We start from the raw sequence: 22,829 nt of genomic DNA, 5'->3' as shown, positions 1-22,829 counted from the left end.
TTTGTCTACTCCTCCTTAAACACTGTTTTCTGCATCAACCTTGTGTCGTTTTGAGCACGCCATTTGCCATACCTTTTCGCCTTATCTCCAACTTCATTCGGCTCAGTTTTTGGCTGTTACTCCGCAGAGTCTGGAAAGCGAGTGTAAGACATGCTGTTCTAAAAATAACTTTCAAATGCTTCACTCCCATTGGCTGGCTCACGCGAGTCACCGCTAAGGTTTTTGTTTGTTGCCACCCTCCGCTCTGTAAACCCGCAGAAAAAAAAAGATATTTGTTGTTGCAACGTGTATTAGTCCGGACAGCTTGAGATCCGGTCCAGACGGCTTGGGGGTCCGGAACCGGACCGAGGTCCGCGGTTCCGTGACCTCTGTACTAAATATTATAGATTTTTAAATCAATGGCAATATTTTATGTTTCTCAATATTTCTAATCACATATTTTAGAAAAAAAGAGAACAATTGTGTCTTATTAGAGCCCACAAGTCTTTAGTTCAGAGGTTCCCTATAAGACTTGACTATGAAACAAAAAGCAGCATCTTAAGTCTTTTTATTCAAAAATTTCTCATCAGTATCAACAAGGCTGTCATAACTCTCACAGCTAAACATTAACTTCAAATTTCAAAGGCAAAAAAAATGTCTTAATGTTTCCCATTTCTTGTGGGAAAATCCCAGATAATTTGTTTACAAAAGAAATTCACACTTGTGAGTTAACATGTTGAAGGTATCAGAACTCTCTGAAAGTCCCTTAGAGCAAAGCGACATCAGCGGTCAGAGTTTTCATAACGTGAACTATGATTGCGTAATGACAGAAGAGCTTACATTGAGAGAGCACGACTGCAGCAACACATTTACAGTGTTCTAGTGGCAGACAGCATTTAAAAAAAAACAGTCATCAGAGCTTTGTGTAGAAAACGTAGCAGCTAATCAAGTAATAGGACAAAAACAATCATGTTGACAGACTGAATAAGCAGATGATTAGAAATATTCCAAGACCTACTAAATGATCTAAGCTTATTGCATGAGCATCAGTAATTATATAAAAGACAATTTGATCTGATTTACGAACAACATATTCAACTGTGAATTCTTGACACATATATTGCACAAGTGTTTAAAACGGTGTAACGATCATCATGTATGTGCCATGACAGATGTTCATGCAATCAGTTCCCAAAGCTTGTAAAAAAACGATCCTGAAAAAACAAGGTTTACAGCAATCAGACATGAAAAATTGACTGCAAATGTGCAACCGTGCAGTCTTTCCATGCAGACAGAGAAGACTTCCTTCCCTCGTTGACATTTGGGAATGTTTTCAAAAGCACAAACTTGTGAAAAGTGCAAATGCAGCCAATTTTAACAAAATCCTCCAAAAACAAGGTGTAAGAAAGTAATTCAGTCGGGCTGTGAATAAATAACGTTTCCCTTGTTTTAAGAACAATTATAATGATCTTACAAACAACTGTTAGTAAATACAAACTTCCCAAATTATTCTCTTAAGAAAAAAAGAAGCCCACTTAGCGGCCAGCCATATTGATAAGACATATTGCAGACAGTGTGCTTATGGGGCTCAATCTAGTTTCACTGTATACAAATATATTTTTCTTTTCCAGGCAACAAACAGCGAATAAACATTTGTTGAAAGAGTATAAAAAGAAGAGCCGAAGACACAGATAGATATGATATGATTGGCAAATAGAGGACATATTATCTCTTCAGTCACCTGAGACGGGAAGCTTTGAAAAAGGGTGTGTAGTTTGCAAAATAAATTAAGACACAATGCAGTTATCACCGTTTTGAGGCTCCTTGGACTCGGCCGGGTCTTTACTTGCAGAGTCATGAGGCAACTCCAAAGGAACGCGCTCATTCTCGGGAGTCTCCGCCGACGCGTCCTCGTACGTACTGGTGCTATCGGAGTCACTTTTGTCCGGGGACGGGTCTCGTCTGCCTTCGGAGCTGCTTTCGTATGGCCTCCGATGCACCCCGTCCTCACTCAGCGGGTCGTCCAGTGCAAGGGTTGGGGCGCTGTTGGCAACCCACTTGACTTTGGTGACGACGCTCCCTTCGTCTCCTTTAGCTGGACTCATCTCCGCAGACATGGCATTCACTTGACTGGTACTAGTAGGTTGCTTGGATTCCATTGCAGAATCACTCATTTGAGATCCTTGCCTCTTTGTGTCAACTTCAGTTTCATTTCTGTGCTCTGCTAAGTGCATACGGCAATTTTTCTCCTGTAGAGAGACAGTATAACGTCAACAACCGATTTTTGGAGTAATGCATTGTAGATTGAGAAAGAGGTAAATGATAGATTACTAAAAGGGGACTGTGCGACTATCGCTGCCCAATAATCCATTACAGTTAAACAAAAAAAAAAATTAAATAGACTGAACAACCATTTTCTTATACAGTGGTATGAAGAGAATCTGAACCTTTTGGAATTTCTCAGATTTCTGCGGAAAATCACCATTCAATGTGATCTTTGTCAAAAAATCACACAGATGAAAAAACTGCCCGCTTTAACTAAAACCACATTTATGGGTTTTCATATTTTAATGAGGATAGAATGCAAACAATGACAGAAGGGGGTAAAAATAAAAATAAGTAAGTGAACGATCACATTTAATTAGGGCAGCAGCTATCAATTATTTTAGTAGTCGATTAATCGATGAACTATTTAGTTCGAATAATCGGATAAGGAACATAAAAACTTAAAATACCTAAGCCTCAAACGGTATTTGGGGGAAAAAAAAAAAAGGATCTGTGTACAACAAAAGAAAAGTTGGCTCACTATATAGCAAAAGTCCGCTAGCTTAAATGCTATAAAATGCTAACTTTTTTTTTTTTTTTTACAACGCTCTTAACAAATGGTTCGAACACATATTCCACAAAAAATGGCTAAATATACCTATAAACTAAATTACGAATGCATTAAAAAAAAAAAAAAAAAAAAAAAAAAACATGAGCTCAAACAAAAACTTAGCTTATGTTGGTCTTAACAGGGAGCAGATGGAGTCAGCCATGTGAAATGAAGTAGACTAGAGGGCCGTGTATCCACTCAAATCAATAAAACTAAATGCATACTTTCAGAACCATTACAAATAGAGGTGCACGATAATTATCGAACCGATAATTATCGGTCCAATAATAGGAAGTATGACGTCATCCCAATAAATCCAATAACATTATTTATCGGCCCGATAAGATACTTTATAATGTTTTTGCCACGGTGTTGGTGGATTGGGATGTGTGCGTTTGTTTCCACTCCTGTTTTGCCAGTATGCGAAGTTTTGTTACTGTTCTAGAGGCCGTATTTTTCCATCACTGAGTGATAAACCTTACAATGGCAATCAGCAAATGCTTGCATTTTACAGTGTTAGTTATAAGTTAGTAAGTTATTGCGAGGCCTTTTGGTTATTGATAGGCTTGCTGTCCTATAACTGCCAGGTTAAGAAAGTTGTTTCATGGGCCAAGACCACAAAAGTCTCCTCTCCTGTTGCACCAAATGTTTTTATCTGATGACAAAGCACAATACCTGTTGGGTTTATGTTTTAGTTCAGTGCTCATTGTTCAGGGAACACATCTTCAATGACATTGACTGATTGTGATTGACTCAAATTGTATTTACTTGAAAAAATAAATATTGGCACTTTATTTGAAGTCAAAACTCTTCTTGTCTTTGTTTTAGTTCATCAAAATAATGTTCATGTCATCATGAAAATTCTGGTTACGTCAAATGCAAATCTATGCTGAGTCCACCACTAGTATTTTTTACACTCAGGTGTTCAAAAACTCAGGTGAATATACGTCTAAAAAAAATATATATATTAGGGCTGTCAAAATTATCGCGTTAACCGGCAATAATTAATTTATTTAATTAATCACGTTAAAAACATACTAAATGAAACAAAAAATTTGACGCATTTAACGCAAATGCCCCGCTCAAACAGATTAAAATGACAGCACAGTGTAATGTCCACTTGTTACTTGTGTTTTTCTGTGTTTTGTCGCCCTCTGCTGGTGCTTGGGTGCGACTGATTTTATGGGTTTCGGCACCACATGAGCATTGTGTAATTATTGACATCAACAATGGCAAGCTACTAGTTTATTTTTTGATTGAAAATTTTACAAATTTTATTAAAACGAAAACATTAAAAGGGGTTTTAATATAAAATTTCTATAATTTGTACTAACATTTATCTTTTAAGAACTACAAGTTTTTCTATGCATGGATTGCTTTAACAGAATGTTAATAATGTTAATGGCATCTTGTTGATTTATTGTTATAATAAACAAATACAGTACTTATGTACCGTATGTTGAATGTATATATATCCGTCTTGTGTCTTATCTTTCCATTCCAACAATAATTTACAGAAAAATTTGGCATATTTTATCGATGGTTTGAATTGCGATTAATTAATTTTTAAGGTGTAATTAACTCGATTAAAAATTTTAATCGTTTGACAGCCCTAGTATACAGTATATATATATATATATATATATATACACACATATATACACACATACATACATATATATATACATACATATATATATATACAGTGCCTTGCAAAAGTATTCGGCCCCCTTGAATCTTGCAACCTTTCGCCACATTTCAGGCTTCAAACATGTATTCGGCCCCCTTGAATCTTGCAACCTTTCGCCACATTTCAGGCTTCAAACATAAAGATATGATATTTAATTTTTTTGTCAAGAATCAACAACAAGTGGGACACAATCGTGAAGTGGAACAACATTTAGTGGATAATTTAAACTTTTATTAACAAATAAAAAACTGAAAAGTGGGGCGTGCAATATTATTCGGCCCCTTTACTTTCAGTGCAGCAAACTCACTCCAGAAGTTCAGTGAGGATCTCTGAATGATCCAATGTTGTCCTAAATGATCGATGATGATAAATAAAATCCACCTGTGTGTAATCAAGTCTCCGTATAAATGCACCTGCTCTGTGATAGTCTCAGGGTTCTGTTTAAAGTGCAGAGAGCATTATGAAAACCAAGGAACACACCAGGCAGGTCCGAGATACTGTTGTGGAGAAGTTTAAAGCCGGATTTGGATACAAAAAGATTTCCCAAGCTTTAAACATCTCAAGGAGCACTGTGCAAGCCATCATATTGAAATGGAAGGAGCATCAGACCACTGCAAATCTACCAAGACCCGGCCATCCTTCTAAACTTTCTTCTCAAACAAGGAGAAAACTGATCAGAGATGCAGCCAAGAGGCCCATGATCACTCTGGATGAACTGCAGAGATCTACAGCTGAGGTGGGAGAGTCTGTCCATAGGACAACAATCAGTCGTACACTGCACAAATCTGGCCTTTATGGAAGAGTGGCAAGAAGAAAGCCATTTCTCAAAGATATCCATAAAAAGTCTCGTTTAAAGTTTGCCACAAGCCACCTGGGAGACACATCAAACATGTGGAAGAAGGTGCTCTGGTCAGATGAAACCAAAATTGAACTTTTTGGCCACAATGCAAAACGATATGTTTGGCGTAAAAGCAACACAGCTCATCACCCTGAACACACCATCCCCACTGTCAAACATGGTGGTGGCAGCATCATGGTTTGGGCCTGCTTTTCTTCAGCAGGGACAGGGAAGATGGTTAAAATTGACGGGAAGATGGATGCAGCCAAATACAGGAACGTTCTGGAAGAAAACCTGTTGGTATCTGCACAAGACCTGAGACTGGGACGGAGATTTATCTTCCAACAGGACAATGATCCAAAACATAAAGCCAAATCTACAATGGAATGGTTCAAAAATAAACGTATCCAGGTGTTAGAATGGCCAAGTCAAAGTCCAGACCTGAATCCAATCGAGAATCTGTGGAAAGAGCTGAAGACTGCTGTTCACAAACACTCTCCATCCAACCTCACTGAGCTCGAGCTGTTTTGCAAGGAAGAATGGGCAAGAATGAATGAATAGAAACATACCCCAAGCGACTTGCAGCTGTAATTGGAGCAAAAGGTGGCGCTACAAAGTATTAACGCAAGGGGGCCGAATAATATTGCACGCCCCACTTTTCAGTTTTTTATTTGTTAAAAAAGTTTAAATTATCCAATAAATTTTGTTCCACTTCACGATTGTGTCCCACTTGTTGTTGATTCTTGACAAAAAATTAAAATTTTATATCTTTATGTTTGAAGCCTGAAATGTGGCGAAAGGTTGCAAGGTTCAAGGGGGCCGAATACTTTTGCAAGGCACTGTATATATATATATATATATATATATATATATATATATATATATATACACACACATATATATTATCGATTATCGTATTGGTATCGGCCTTGAGGAGCAGGAAGTTATTGATATCGGTTTAAAATAGATATCGTGCACCCCTAATTATAACGGCAATTTAATCAAACGAATACTCGAAGCAGCAAAATTTAATTTGAATCTTTTTCTCTAATCGAATACTCGTGTTCATCGATTAATCGTTGCAGCACTACATTTAATATTTTGCGGCCCCCCTCTTTGGCAGCAATAACTTCAACCAGACGCTTCCTGTAGCTGCAGGTCAGTCTGGCACATCAATCAGGACTAATCTTTGCCCATTCCTCTCTTCAAAACTGCTGCAGTTCAGTCAGATTCCTGGGATGTCTGTGTATTTTGTTCTTCTGAAACCATTCTGAAGGTCGTTTACTTTCCTTGTTTTGGATCATTGACTTGTTGCAGCATCCATTTTCTTTTTAGCTTCAACTGTGTGACAGACGGCCTCAGGTTTTCCTGCAAAACATCCTGATCAACTTTTGAATTCATTTTACCATTAATGATTGCAAGTTGTCCAGGCCCTGAGGTAGCAAAACAGCCCCAAATTATGATGCTCCCTCCACCATGCGTCACGGGGGGGATGCGGTGTTGATGTTGGTGAGCTGTTCCATTTTTCCTCCACACGTGACGTTTTGTGTTACTCCCAAACAATTCAACTTGGTTTCATCAGTTCACAAAATATTTTGCCAAAACTTCTGTGGCGTGTCCAAGTGCCTTTTTGCCAACATTGAGCAACAATGTTTTTTTTTTAGACAGCAGTGGCTTATCCTTGGAATCCTCCCATGAACACCATTCTTGGCCATAGTGTTACATATAGTTGATGTGTGCACAGAGATATTGGACTGTGCCAGTGATTACTGTAAATCTTTAGCAGGCACACTAGGGTTCTTTTTACCTCTCTGAGTATTCTGCGCTGAACTTCGTCATCTTTGGTGGACGGCCACTCTTTGGGAGAGAAGCAACAGAGCCAAAACCTCTCCATTTGTAGACAACTTCCCTGACTGTCGACTGATGAACATCCAGACTTTTAGAGATGGTTTTGTATCCTTTCCCAGCTTTATACAAATCAACAATCTGTCATCGCAGGTCTTCAGACAACTCTTTTGGCCAAGCAATGATGCAGATCAGACAATGCTTCTCATCAAGACATTTCTTATCAGTTGTGTGTTCTATAGTTGGCAGGGCCACTTTAAACCACTCAACAGTGATTGGGCACACACTTGACTTAAATTGTTTGGTAAAAATTGGTCTTAATTGCTCTTTAAGTCTCCTTAGGCAGAGGGTTCACTTACTTATTTTTCCCACTTCTCTTATATGAAAATATGAAAACCTATAAATGTTTGGGTGGTTTTAGTTAAAGCAGACACCGTTTTTTTTCATCTGTGTGATTTTGACAAAGATTAGGTCACATTTGATTGTGATTTTTTGCAGAAATGTGTGAAATTCCAAAAGGTTCAGATACTTTTTCATACCAATGTATCACCTGTCATTCAAAATCACTTGGGTTCCACCTGCATGAAAATTCGCTGATAGCGTATTGTGTAGTTGATATATTATAATGTACTACTATTGTATGGTTAATGTTTCCTTTCAAATGCAGGGGTGGTAACGCGTTCCATTTACTTGACTAACTTTTTGAGAAAAATTTACTTGTAGTTTTACCATGTCATACATTTTACATGATTTCATTTGTGAAGAAGAAGCTCTATTGTTAGTCCGCTACTTTGGGCTACACTAAAGTCGTTACATTTTTCCTCTTGATTATAAAAATTAGATTTTACTTTTAATTTTTCCAGAGATGCCCACAGTGGTTCCACCAGTTTTACCAATGAGACGTCCCAACATTAACCACATGCCTACATTATACAAATCAGATGTAACTGGGGCTGTAACTAACGATTATTTTCACAAATCGATCAATCGGAAGATTAATTCAACGATTAACCGGATAAATGTCACTTTTATCGATTAACTTCACAATTTACCTTTAAGTTGTTTTAGACACGTTGTAAGTAACAAGACAAAATGGATGACTATTTCCTTTCAAAATAATATTTTATCACAGCTTACTGACATAACTGTAGTCTACAACTGTATCAATTATCAAATTTGTAGGCAACTAATTTATTAATCGATTTAACCGATTAGTTGTTGCAGCCTTATTAAGAAGCTAGTTTAGACAGATTTCCGAAAATTGGCAAAAATGTGAATTGTTGTTTTCCAACATGAAAGCAGATTTTTGTACATGTCCTACTTTGACTTAAAAATATGATGAAGAAATCTGATAATATTTACAAGTGAGAAGTTAATGTTATAATTTCAGCAATTTAGTTTAAGATGTACTGTAGGTCCTAAACGAATAATTGCTTATCAAAATAGTTGTCGATTAATTTGCTTATAGATTAGTTGTCAATTAATCAATCAACTGTTGCACCTCAAGATGTAACAATACAGGCACATAACCACACAGAAGCTTGTTGTTGATCACGCCGGCTTGTTCAATCAAGTAGCATCTTTAAAGCACTGTAAAAAATAAGCTATTTCAAGGAGAGCGCTGTATGACTGCATCATAATTATTCAAAAGCAGTTTTTAAACTCTCCCAGTTTTTATTTGGTATCGACAGAATACTGAAAACCGAGATGATAATTTTAATTTCATGCTAGGAAATATATTTTCTCCAAAAGATGGCACTTGTGCTTTTTGGTTGGGTGATGTGTCCTTTTTGTAGATTTTTTTTTTTTTTTGTCGAAATTAATTTTTGGGGATATTTTTTGGCCTGATATGGGCATGTAATAAGTAATAAACAGTATTGTGTTGAGAAAGAAAAATACCCTTGTTTAAAAAAAAAAAAAAGACATTGTAATACTCATTAATTGAGTATTCTTTTCACTGAATACATGTTTACTTGTACTTAATAATTTTTTGGGATGACTACTTTTCCCTTTACTTTAGTAATATTATTTTAAAATAAAAATACTGTTACTCTAGTAGAATCTTAAGCTACTCTACCCACCTCTGTTCAAATGTCACATTACCTCTTTTAACATGTCGACTTCCTGCATCAGAGAGTGAACCAAATGCTCAAGTTTTCTCTTGGCTTCTCGCTCTTGCTCCAACTCCTGAAAGCAGACAGAGGCAATTTTTTGGTGACAAAGTCAAGTCTTGACCAAACTGGCTTACATTTGTGCCACGTACCACATTAGCTCGTCCGGCCTCCCTCTGGGTTTCGGCCAGCAGTTCCTCCACACTCTCCAGTGTATCCTGCAGTACGTCCACCTGGAACAACAGAGCCTCACGCTCCACCTCCAGCCCACGCAGCTCATGCATCGCCTCATCGTAGCTGGCCTGGAGCTCCAGCTACATGGAAGACACGGTAACAAAAGTGGCGTGGGCTCAATTCGCGTGACAGTGTGTGGGTGCCAGTGTGCGCTCAGCAAGCTTTCAAGTAGCAGCCTCATCGGAGACTTTATGGAAATAGCTAATGCTAGTGAGCTGTTATAATTATGAGCATTATGATGAAGAAATAGTCACCATTTCTGGAAGTCTCATTGAGAGGTCCTGGTCAGAGTTCTGGAAGAAAAGAGATTTGAAGTTCATGAAAATATCTAGTTTACAATCAAACTTGAGTGCCTATTGTTAGCTCAGTGTATCTATTAGTAAGCACTTACAGTGGAAGACCAACTGCGACATTCACTTCCCACAAATAGATCTTCTTGCCCCCTTTGAGCAGCTTAATAACGGGGCTACCAGGTTGCCTTTCTAGCTTTGGAAACGTATTTTGGTCTCGTTTACTTTAATTTTGTAAATGGAGAGTACTTATATAGCGCATTTATTTACATTGTTACAATGTCCAAAGCGCTTTACATTAGCACACATTTCCTTTCACGCACACATTCACACACCAATGGCGCTGCTCCCTTGCAAGGTGTTGCCAACCCATTGGAGGCAAATTAGGGTTCAGTGCCTTGCCCAAGGGCACTTCAACAGTGGGCAGTGTTAGCCGGGAATTGAACCGCTGACCCTTCAGTCCGAGGACAACTTGAGCTACCAACTGCGCCACGTGTTTAATCTTAATTAAGTTGTGCATTGTTAAATTGTCAGTACCAAATAATTATGAAATATTTTTGTTATTCTAGAGCAGGGGTGTCCAAACTTTTAGCAAAGGGGGCCAGATTTGGTGTGGTAAAAATGTGGGGGGCCAACCTTGGCTGACATCCTTTAAGTAGAACAATATATTCTAGCAAGCCATTCTGTGTGTCACATTTGCTTTATTATTCTCGCAACCAACCTTTGTGGCGTTCTCTTTCGACTATGGAACGAGAGAGCAAAGCAGGAGTGGGGAGGAGGCAAGGGAGTGTGACGCCGTTGCAAACGCGATGCTAGGTGGCTCCAATAATACCTGACTGAAACCGATAGCCTACAAACTACGCCCACATGATGCTTCGGTAGATATCACATATATACAGAACTAGATGCAAATGACAGACATGGCAGCATTAGCAACATGTATAATAAAGAACTACAGTAGATGCGTTAGTAAACAGCCGCCATCTTAAAACAGTAGACTTCTCTGCAAGGCTCTGTTGTAGAGAACCTTCCTAGCGAACTAAGTAACTTTTTATCTAAAATGCTCCTAAATCGGCAAAACTTAACTTAAACCTATCTTTAAATAATGAAACAGTTTAAAAACTTACACATGTCGAAAATAGACCGAAGGGAACTAATGCAATAACAGGAGCAATTTTAACAACTTTAACAGTTGATTCTAGGGCTGTCAAACGATTAAAATTTTTAATCGAGTTAATCACAGCTTAAAAATTAATTAATCGTAATTAATCGCAATTCAAACCATCTATAAAATATGCCATATTTTTCTGTAAATTACTGTTGGAATGGAAAGATATGACACAAGACGGATATATACATTCAACATACTAAACATAAGTACTGTATTTGTTTATTATAACAATAAATCAACAAGATAGCATTAACATTAACATTCTGTTAAAGCAATTCATGGATAGAAAGATTTGTAGCTCCTAAAAGATAAATGTTAGCACAAGGTATAGGAATTTTATATTAAAACCCCTCTTAATGTTTTCGTTTTAATAAAATTTGTAAAATTATCAATCAAAAAATAAACTAGTAGCTCGCCGTTGTTGATGTCAATAATTACACAACTCTGATGGTGAACCCATAAAATCAGTCGCACCCAAGCGCCAACAGAGAGCAACAAAACGCCAAAAAAACACAAGTAACAAGTGCACATGACCCTGTGCTGTCATTTTAATCTGTTTGAGCGGGGCATGTGCGTTAATTGCGTCAAATATTTTAACGTGATTAATTTAAAAAATTAATTATCGCCCATTAACGCGATAATTTTGACAACCCTAGTTGATTCACAACATTAAATGACTTCTACACATGGCAAAGGTTACGATCTAGTTATCCGCAATACCCCTGTGTCTAGTTAAGTTTAGGGTAAAGAATTGGGCTAGGGCCAATTATCCCAAAAACCCTACAAACTTCATATTGTGTGACCTGTTTTTTTGTTTGTTTGTTTTTTTTTTAGAAAAAAAAACTTGAAAACTATCACCAGTTACTTTGCCAAGTAACTAATTACTCTTACATTCAGGTAACTGAGTTACTAACGCAATTACTTTTTGGGAGAAGTAATTTGTAACGGTAATTAATTACCGTAATTTCCCGAATATAACGCGCACTCCCCCCCCCCCCCCCCCCCCCCCCAAATTTACTCGTAAAATCATAGGTGCGCGTTATTCACGGGTACAGGGATGGAGACAGAAAAAATTCATCATGATTCATGTTCCATTGTAAGCATGGACCAGCACAATATTACCTAATCTGAACGACAGTGATATAATAATCAAGTTTCATGTAGTAAATAATTGTTTTCATGATATTTTTCACATCTAATAAAATATAAATGTTTTTTTGAACTATTCGTTTATTATTTACCGGTACATTTTTCTAACCTTTGCGTTGCAACATGCCGGCACACGGCGATGTTGTCTTGAAGAGAACGTATACGGCGATCCGTTTCGTATAAATGTTGACCGTGTGGCGAGCTAGGACAGGAGTCTGAGGAAGAGTGTCGAACCACTGAGCCAAGCCGCGTTGTTTTATTTACATTGAAACTCACAAAGTAACAACGTACGTCTTGCACACAAATCGCGGGACATTTGTTTACTTCCGGCTGTTCCCTTAACTAAACTCTTCCCCCCGGGAACTACACAACTTGCCAACATTAGTTCAGCTGGTGAATTCTGTTAAAACTCGCTACAACTCCTTACTTTGTGAAAATTATTATTGTATACTGTGAGCAATTTTACCACAGAAAATTAATATTCTATTTTTTTTTTTTTTTAATATTTGACAAAAGGATTAAAAAATGCTGCAACCGCATACTTTATAAAAGTTCGAGACACGAGGCTCATATTTACTGGTGCTAAAATGGCGTACCGCAAGAAACACGTCACTTCGGCTCATTAATATTCATGACATTAGCTACTGTTGCTAAGTAGGGACAAGCCGCCGTTTGTCCCTAATAAGAAATGAATGGAAATCGTGTACGAAGGAGATGTTTACAGAGCTAAACCTACCAATTCTCTCTGAAAATGATGTGCCTGGTGCCAAATTGACTGGCAAAGTTGTGGAAGAACATAAAAATGTTCAGTTAAAGAGATGGCTTTAGTGTCGAAGGCTGAAAAAGATGAAAAAAACGAGCCGACCTAAGCATAGCTTTAGCTTTTTTATCGACGCGACTGACAATGACATTCTCCTGTTTCAACAAGATAGCCTTTATCATCAGCCCTGTCTTTCTTATACACCCTCTGGTTGTCCTACGTCTCTTACCGTTCTTGGGGGTAATTTAGTTAGCTTTGTGTAGCGATCACAAATGCTACTCAGTGACAGCCAACGAACACTTAATTTTTTTATTGATAACACATCTTAATCCTATAATTAATTTACACTTCCCCTTACTAAAATTGTTTTTTTACATATATATATATATATATATATACATATATATATATAACAGAAACGGTAACAGTGGCAGTCAGATACCATTGTAATTCTTTTCAGGACATTCATTAGCCACGTTTACATGCTGACTTTTATTCATACCGATTCAAATCATTCCGAATGGAAATTTCACATCAGCTCTTTACATGTCACTTCATCTATTCCGATCCAGCGTTTACATGTGTCTGCCTTTATTCCGAAAGGACGTTTGACAACTGCCGTCTGACATGCGCAGATTAATCAAAACAAAACGTCACGTTGCAAAACATGGAGATCGATCGTCAGATCAGCTGCTGTTTTAACTTTTCGAGTGGAAACAAAACTTCAGAATGATACGCCGTTCATTTAAAAAGTTGTGTGGGTGCGCTGTGCGTGTGCTTGGAAGCCATGTTGCAAGTGACGTTACTTACGTCACCAAGTGACGTCACCGAGTTAGTACGGAGCATGTGCAGAAAGAACGCAACCAGACACCATTCCGCTTCCCTGTTTACATGATATAATTTTACTTCTCATCGGTTTGGGAAAAGGAATATTCCACCCCTGTGAATCGGAATGAAATTCCATTCGGTTTGGGCCTGTTCATTCCGAATGAGGTGTTTATATGGAACACATTTATTCGGTTTGAACAAATATTCCGATTGTAATTGGAATATTTGGCTCCATGTAAACGTGGCAATTGTCAGACAGAGGCAGTACGGCACAAGTTAAAAATATAAAAATGGCTTACCTCTCTGTCCTCTGAAAGACCATGCCAACCCAACATAATGTTTACTGCATATGAAACGTGAATGGATTCGCCGAGCTGGTGTTAAAGTCCGCGCAAGTTGATTCTGTCTTCACATTTTTTCCTCCCGAGTTTTTTGGTTTCCGGAAACGTATGAAGAAAACATCCTTCGTGTGTCGTAATGTCTAGAGTCGTTTCTACAAGTTCCAAAAAAGCAATGCGTGATCGGCATGTTCGTTTTTGAAAGATTACCGGAGAAAAGTAGCACTAATTACGTTGGGTCTATGCGAGGGCGGGTCTATAATGTCCCACTTCGGCTTTACTTCCGCTTTACGATGCGACGTCACGGTCTAAAAATAGCCTGCGTGCGGTACGCCATTAGGGTGCGCATTATACACGGGTACAAGAATTTCCCCTAGATTTTACAGATAAAGTTGGGGTGCGCGTTATACACGGGTGCGCCTTATATTCGGGAAATTACGGTACTTTTTTAAAGTAAGATTAACAACACTGGTTTTAAAGTGCCTGTGACACGAAAAAGCATGTTTATTTCATAATACACGCGGTATTTTATGCCCCTGAATGATATGGACCGCTTGGATGTGTGTGGAAGCGATCACTATATTTATTTAGTTTTTTGAATCCCGCGCCATGAAAATGAGTGACTTCCGGCTTCGGTCTTGCATTGAGGAGGAGGGCGCTGTGACGTGTACGGTAGAAGACGTTCTCTTCACTATACAGTGTACTGTTGTGTATGAGGACGAAGGATTCAGCTGATTTTGCGGATTAATACTTTTATTTTTTGCATCACGCCAGCCAAACGGCTGCAGAAAAATCATTCTGTATGCGGGAGAGGCGTATGCGCCTTTTTGGAGTTTCAAAAGGTTCCCATTCACCGTGGATATTTACTGTGGGACCATTGGACTTACAAGGAAGTGAGTAAACATCTTGTTTTGTATTATGTCAAATACGAATACAGTGATTACAAAGTAAACACTATAAAATTCCTTTAAATAAAGGACTACTTACGTTTGATCATTAATAGGCATGTAAAAAGCTATCCTCATGCTCATTAGCAGTTAGCTGTTAGCGCGTTAGCTACACAACAACTCCAGCCACCCTCCTCCAGGGAACGAACTGTAAATTGCTCTCCGCCGGGCGGTTTGCCGATCCGCAAAGAAACTCGACAACCGGGTCGTCATGTCAAATAATCCAGGCTAGTTATGTGTGATTTTCCACTTCGAAGACTTTGAAACATCCCTCGGTTCGGGTTAGCATGTCGGCTAGCTGTCACTCCTTCTGGTCTGTTTACATTCTCCGAAGCCGGGGAAGGGAAATTACATATGTCTGATTTAGGTGTCATAAAATATCGTTCGGGAGGTGTGACAGTAAAGGTGAAGTCGACTGTTTTGACCATTATGGAGTAATTTTGCCATGTCATCCTGAATAAATGCCTTTTTATTATTTTATATTCCATTTAGCACAAGATTGTTATTTGTCATGGCCATGCCATTTATTTAGCTTCAGCAGCTGGGGGTCGGACCGCCAAGGCCCCCGCCTTTGGCTGCCGCCCAACTCCCTACGCACCCGACCCCTTTGGCCCCTCCCACAGGTGGTGAGCCCATGGGAAGGGGAACCCACGTTGCCTTTTCGGGCTGAGCCCGGCCGGGCCCCATGGGGACAGGCCCGGCCACCAGACGCTTGCCTTCGCTTCCCCAAGTGGAGGAGTTCAAGTATCTTGGGGTCTTGTTCACGAGTGACAGTAGGAGGGAGCGGGAGATCGACAGGCGAATCGGTGCGGCGTCTGCAGTAATGCGGACGCTGCACCGGTCCGTAGTGGTGAAGAAGGAGCTGAGCCGAAAGGCAAAGCTCTCGATTTACCAGTCGATCTACGTTCCTGCCCTCACCTATGGTCACGAGCTTTGGGTTGTGACCGAAAGAACAAGATCCCGGATACAAGCGGCCGAAATGAGTTTCCTCCGCAGGGTGTCCGGGCTCTCCCTTAGAGATAGGGTGAGAAGCTCGGTCATCCGGGAGGGACTCGGCGTCGAGCCGCTACTCCTCCGCGTAGAGAGGAGCCAGCTGAGGTGGCTCGGGCATCTGGTTCGGATGCCTCCCGGACGCCTCCCTGGAGAGGTGTTCCGGGCATGTCCCACCGGCGGGAGGCCCCGGGGACGACCCAGGACACGCTGGAGAGACTATGTCTCTCGGCTGGCCTGGGAACGCCTTGGGATCCCGCCGGAGGAGCTGGTTGAAGTGGCTGGGGAGAGGGAAGTCTGGGCTTCCCTGTTAAAGCTGCTGCCCCCGCGACCCGACCCCGGAACAAGCGGAAGATAATGGATGGATGGATGGATGCCATTTATTTAGCAATTTGGGAAAGTACTTGGGTAAAAAGAATATCCTGTAAAAATATTGAAGTAAAGAGACAGAAACAATGACATTTTCCCGCTCTCTTCGTCGCGTTTTCCTCATTGTGAATAGTTCCCCCTCGACGGGCTGACTGGTCCTTCTCAAGCCGTTTATATAGCTATTGGGGAAAAATACTTGGATAAAAAGAATATCCTGTAAAAATATTGGGAGTAAAGAGACTGAAACAATGACATTTTGCAGCTCTCTTCGTCGCGTTTTCCTCGTTCTGAACAATTCCCCCTCAATGGGCTGAATAGTAAAACCGATGAGCCTAGTCTACCGCTGACGTCATCCACCTGTTGGGGACGCTAAAGCCCTATAATGGTAGGCGTGGCTAACCGGCAGATTAAAAGACTAATTTCTCGTCATCTGCGCTTTGCTAAATTGTTGTATATAGTCGAATCGTCTCAAAATATGATTCTAATTCACATAATAATGCCATTTAAGACTTTTTTTCTGGTGTCATACGCTCTTTAAGTGACAAGTACGGTCATGAAATGAATAAAATTTGTGTCTAATTCGTAGACACTGGTGTATCTTTAGTCTTAGAACTTTTCTGGCAACCCTCATGCAATGCTGTGCTCAAAAACTCCAAATGAGTGAGTCAGAGTGACACCTCTCTTTATGAAGGGGTTTGTGTGAAGCCAGGACAGCGTGTTCTCTGTGCCGCGGCTCCTTACCTGGCTGTCAGGCCGCCTTTTCAAGGTCCCTGGACGGCTGTCACTTCGCGTCAGACGCCTGGATGCGCTTTCAGCCTGGTGAGCACACACACGCAGCACTTAGCATCACGGCATACTACTTAACACAGCAGCTCCTGCTAGCTGGTATGAGGAAGTAGGTGGAAACAGATATGCTCTCGCTCATGGAAGACGTCATTTGAGGCGCAAATAATGGTTACATCTCTAGATTATTACATCGTAAGAGGTTGAACTATTTTTTAAACAAAACGACAAAGTATAAAAAATTTAAAACAAACCATAAAAAGAAAGGGAGCCGCCGACTTCTCTCTTCGGCTTCACTCACCTCTTTTATAATGCTACGGAGTGATTCATCCTCGCTACGCGAGAACGTCCGCTTCTTTGGGGACCCATTGTTGTCCAGAGTGACGGAGAGCATGTTCTTTTCCCGTTTTATACAAGTGCGATTTATGTAAGACAGCCACCTCCGAGCTGAAGCGGTATGTGGTTTTCCTACGCAACAGTACAGACAAACAGTGGTATCGGTACTGGTAAGAGTACTGTGACAAAGCCCTGCCCAGTTAAGTACGGAGAGCCACCAGGGACAAAGGAGTGTCCCCCACTGACGCCCTCAGACAAGTACTGTACTGTATCTTAATTTTCCACGCCAAGATTTTTAAACAGGCTGAACCCATTGCTTAAAGACTTTCATTGATCCAATGCCATTTTACATTAAAAAAAAAACCCTCAGCATTTCTTTGTAATGTATTTCCCTTTTTTGTACGTATTTCTATTTCTTAAATATTTTGTTTTTCTCAAACGTGCTGCCTAGGGGCCAATAGCATACCGCACGTAACACGTCACCTTTGCTCATTAATATTCATGACGTTAGCAACTGTTGCTAGGGGGGGTCAAACTTGCGTTTGTCCCTCGTGCTAGATGCATGTAAATAGTGTATGAACGAGCAAGCCCGTCAACAGGGCAGGGGTGGGGGGTGGCAACCGGATATTTTGGACCATAGGGGCCCCTGAATGACCCATAATTTATTATACTTTACATTCACATATATATATTTTATTAAAATCATTGTCTGGTTAAATATTATGTTCTACTCGATATACTGTATACTTAAAAACTTGAACATATCAAATATTTCAAATATGGCGGAAAAAACTCAGGTGACTTGAAGTTCCGCTATGAGTTTCAAAATTGTCCAATATGCATGTGTGAAAATCTCAATTTTCTGGGGGAAGAAAATTTTTGAAAAGGAGGGCATTTAAAAAAAAAAAAAAAATTTAAACAGCGTGCGATTTATAGTCCGAAAATACAGTATTTATAAATAACCCATTTTAAACACTATTCTCTTGGGCTATCATGAGTTGCACGCAAACAAGTGCATCATAGTATATAAAAACATCTAAAGAATATTCTATTCTGCTTCTATCCAATCTATTGTGTTATTTTTAAACAGTCGTCTCATTTTTTTTCTTACTTACTTACTTGTTTCTCAGCAAACCGCATGCAGTATGGCACCTCGGTTGGAAGCATTTTCTTCTGCGGAATGCCAACAGTAGGTGCACACCTACACACAATGACTTCACTCCTGGCTTCATCATTGTCATTGATAGTTCAACAGTGGCGCCTCCAGAAATGTTTCATAGGGGTGGCCAGATAGTGCCACTTAAAATCTTGGGGTGGCACACCATAACTAAAAGCCATAATGTCAGGTTTTTATTATGTTGTTGCAGTAAAAGGCCAGAAGAAAATTATCAGAAAGACTTAAGGGCACACCTACTGATATACTTTGGTGTATTGTGTTATATTTAATGTAGTGCTGCAACAATTACTCGAGTTAATCGATTAATTGATCTATTCAAATTAAATTTTGCTGCTTCAAGTATTCGTGAGTAAAGTGTTTGCATTTAGTTTTATTGATTTGGGTGGATACATTAACCTCTAGCAGACACTCTAGGGTTGTTTTTTACCTCTCCGAGTAGTCTGCGCTGAACTCTTGTTGTCATCTTTGGTGGATGGCCACTCCTTGGGAGCGAAGCAACAGTGCCAAACTCTCTCCTTTTGTAGACAACTTCTCTGACTGTTGATTGATGAACATCCAGAATTTTAGAGATGGTTTTGTATCCTTTCCCAGCTTTATACAAATCGACAATCCTTGATCGCAGGTCTTCAGACAGCTCTTTTGACCGAGCCATGATGCACATCAGAAAATGCTTCTCATCAAGACAATTCTTACCAGGTGTGTGTTTTGTAGTGTGCAGGGCAGTTTTAAACCACTCATCAGTGATTGTGGCACACACCTGACCTAAATTGTTCGGTAAAAATCGGTTTCAATTGATATTTAAGTTTCCTTAGGCAGAGCGTCCACTTACTTATTTTTCCCCCTTCTGTCATTGTTTTGATGCTATCCTAATTATAATATGAAAGCCTATAAATGTTTGGGTGATTTTAAAGTTAAAGCAGACACTGTTTTTACATCTGTGTGATTTTGACAAAGATCATATCACATTTGATGGTGATTTTATGCAGAAATGTGAGAAATTCCAAAAGGTTCAGATACTTTTTTATACCACTGTAATACTACCAACTTTTCAGGATGCTCAAATTGTCCCCACCAACGTTTAATCACCCATATTTGCATATAATAATGAGTTCAGTTATGCAGGTAATTTTGTGTAATTTTTTCTTCCCAAATGCTGTAAGGATAGAATTGACCCTACCATTATTTCGTGAATTATTTTCATTATGTTAAGACTTTACCGCTTTTCACTTGGTGAATGTGCCGGTCCATTTTTTCCTATTGAATGCACGTTTGATCGGCTGATGACTTGCATTTATTTAAAATGTATTTATTTATTTTCTACGTTATTAAAATTTTTTTTATTTGCACCCTATGCAGACATACATATATATATATATATATATATATATATATATATATATATATATATATATATATATATATATTAGGGCTGTCAAACGATTAAAATTTTTAATCGAGTTAATTACAGCTTAAAAATTAATTAATCGTAATTAATCGCAATTAATCACAATTCAAACCATCTATAAAATATGCCATATTTTTCTGTAAATTATATATATATTCTGTAAAATAAATTGTTGGAATGGAAAGATAAGACACAAGATGGATATATACATTAAACATACGGTACAAAAGGACTGTAGTGGGCATTTCACTCTACTGTCATTTAAATCTGTGTATGCTGTCCTCACTCCGAAGCGTCTACTTTTTCCAAAGCTAGACAGCTAGTGAACGACACCTTAATAATCAGACTTCTTCCTTTTTCATCAGATTTATTAATAAAATGGCCTCAAACCATTGTCCTCTTTAGACCGTAGTGAAACTACAAAAAAAAGTACACAAGCATTGCATTAGCAACAACGTTAGCTTAGCACGCTATACAGGTTCACTAAACATAAACAAAAAGCGTCTCATACAAAAAATATAACATTTCGCTTACTAACATAATATGTACATTCTTTACAACAACCATACTTACGGACAAATCTTGTCCAAGGATCATATAAGCACAACATTATCAGCCCGAGACGTCGTGCAGCCATAATGAACTGGAAAGAAAACAATAAACCATGTCGCAAAGCGACCACAAGAGTTCGCTGTTGGACAGCACAAAAAGTCTTGCTGTAAAACTTACCAAAAGGCAGAATACTTTCTGCATCAAATATTTTAACGTAATTAATTTAAAAAATTAATTACCGCGCGTTAACGCGGTAATTTTGACAGCCCTAATATATATGTACTGTATATGTGTGTGTGTATATATATATGTATATATATATATATATATATATATATATATATATATATATATATATATATATATGTGTGTGTGTGTGTGTGTTTATTAGGACTGTCAAAATTATCGCGTTAACGGGCAGTAATTAATTTTTTTAATTAATCACGTTAAAATATTTGACGCATTTAACACACATGCCCCGCTCAAACAGATTAAAATGACAGCACAGTGTAATGTCCACTTGCTACTTGTGTTTTTCGTTTTTTTGTCGCCCTCTCCTGGCACTTGGTTGTGACTGATTTTATGGGTTTCGGCACCACATGAGCATTGTGTAATTATTGACATTAACAATGGCGAGCTACTAGTTTATTTTTTGATTGAAAATTTTACAAATTTTATTAAAACGAAAACATTAAGAGGGGTTTTAATATAAAATTTCTATAACTTGTACTAACATTTATCTATTAGGAACTACAAGTCTTTCTATCCATGTATCGCTTTAACAGAAGGTAATAATGTTAATGCCATCTTGTTGATTTATTGTTATTATAAACAAATATAGTACTTATGTACCGAATGTTGAATGTATATATATCCGTCTTATGTCTTATCTTTGTATTCCAACGATAATTTACAGAAAAATATGGCATATTTTATTGATGGTTTGAATTGCGATTAATTACAATTAATTTTTAAGCTGTAATTAACTCAATTAAAAATTCATATATATTATATATATATATAATATGGTGGTGGAGTGATTATTATTATTTGATATTCATACGTGAATGACCTCAGTTCTTGTACTCATCTATGTGTAAAGTGGAAAAAAAAACAGCTGATGCTCCAGAAGGAACTCACCCCAAAGATAGTGGTAACAAGAGTGCACACTTTCTTCTACCAGGACCTTCACAATGCATTTCAGACTAACTAGCTAGCAGCGGCTAACTAGCAGTGCTATTTTAGAGCTGGGATATAACTTTTGTCAGCAAAATAACAAAGGCAAGATGTGCGCACAGACGGACTGCTAGCAATGTCACAGGGAAAACGCGGACTGGATTTTCTCTTTATGAACAAGTGGAATAGGTTGAATAGTGATGCACTGAAGGGGCACTCTACCTTACTCTGTGAAGTAAGGGGAAACTGACAGATTTGTGATAATTTATTTAAGTTAGTAATGGCAGGTTGTATGATTATTGATTTAACTAATATTCAGGTAACTACATAATGAATATGTCAGCATTTTTTTGTATTATTATTATTTTTCAAATAAGACAACACCAGTTTATTTAGGGGGGCTTAATAATATTTTAGGGGGGCTGAAGCTAATATAAGCCTAAAGACGCCAGTGAGTATTATTAATGTTCCGCAATACTGTATCATATTCAAGGAAGCTGCAACACAGATCTTTTTCCCCAGCAGATGTCACTAGTGGGTCGGTAATTCCGCATATGCTAAAGGCTACACTGGTAAGCCTGTATATTGAAAGCATCTTCCACATGTACAACAACTTTTATAATGCTCAAAATACAGTGTGCAACTAAAACCAATCCTGACATTCCATGTACTTGTCGGGCTACTGTGTTTAATGGTCCGAAGTTAGAAAGACTGAATTAAAACAAACAAAAAAAGTAAAATAAATGATTCTTTTTGTTAATTTAAAATGGATAAACATGAGGGAAAGTCCCATCATGTATTTTGTTACAGTAGTATGCTATACAAGGGAATATGGAGGAACATATGAGAAAACAACTACAAAATGTGTGCTTTTACATGGTAAAAAAAAAACAATGTGAATGATACAAAGTAAAAAGAGAGGGAATGGGAGAGAGGGAAAAAACATGATTATATCTATAATAATTCGGTCCAATAAGAGACATACA

At 38.5% G+C, this 22,829-nt stretch overlaps 1 protein-coding gene across 1 annotated transcript; it reads right to left on the bottom strand.

Annotated features, from left to right (window-relative positions):
• Positions 1–536: 536 nt before the first annotated feature.
• Positions 537–17,724, bottom strand: si:ch1073-456m8.1 (leucine-rich repeat flightless-interacting protein 1). Its single transcript, XM_057844806.1, has 6 exons — positions 17,499–17,724; positions 17,156–17,230; positions 9,827–9,865; positions 9,491–9,652; positions 9,331–9,414; positions 537–2,228 (listed from the first exon to the last, which is right to left on the bottom strand). Exons 1-6 carry the CDS (start codon positions 17,589–17,591, stop codon positions 1,767–1,769), a joined length of 915 nt encoding a protein of 304 aa, XP_057700789.1. The 5' UTR covers positions 17,592–17,724; the 3' UTR covers positions 537–1,766.
• Between the last annotated feature and the right edge of the window lie 5,105 nt (positions 17,725–22,829).

This window comes from Corythoichthys intestinalis, chromosome 9, assembly GCF_030265065.1.
Source record: "Corythoichthys intestinalis isolate RoL2023-P3 chromosome 9, ASM3026506v1, whole genome shotgun sequence".
Lineage (NCBI taxonomy): Eukaryota > Metazoa > Chordata > Actinopteri > Syngnathiformes > Syngnathidae > Corythoichthys > Corythoichthys intestinalis.
This window is presented reverse-complemented; position numbering and strand designations above follow the sequence as displayed.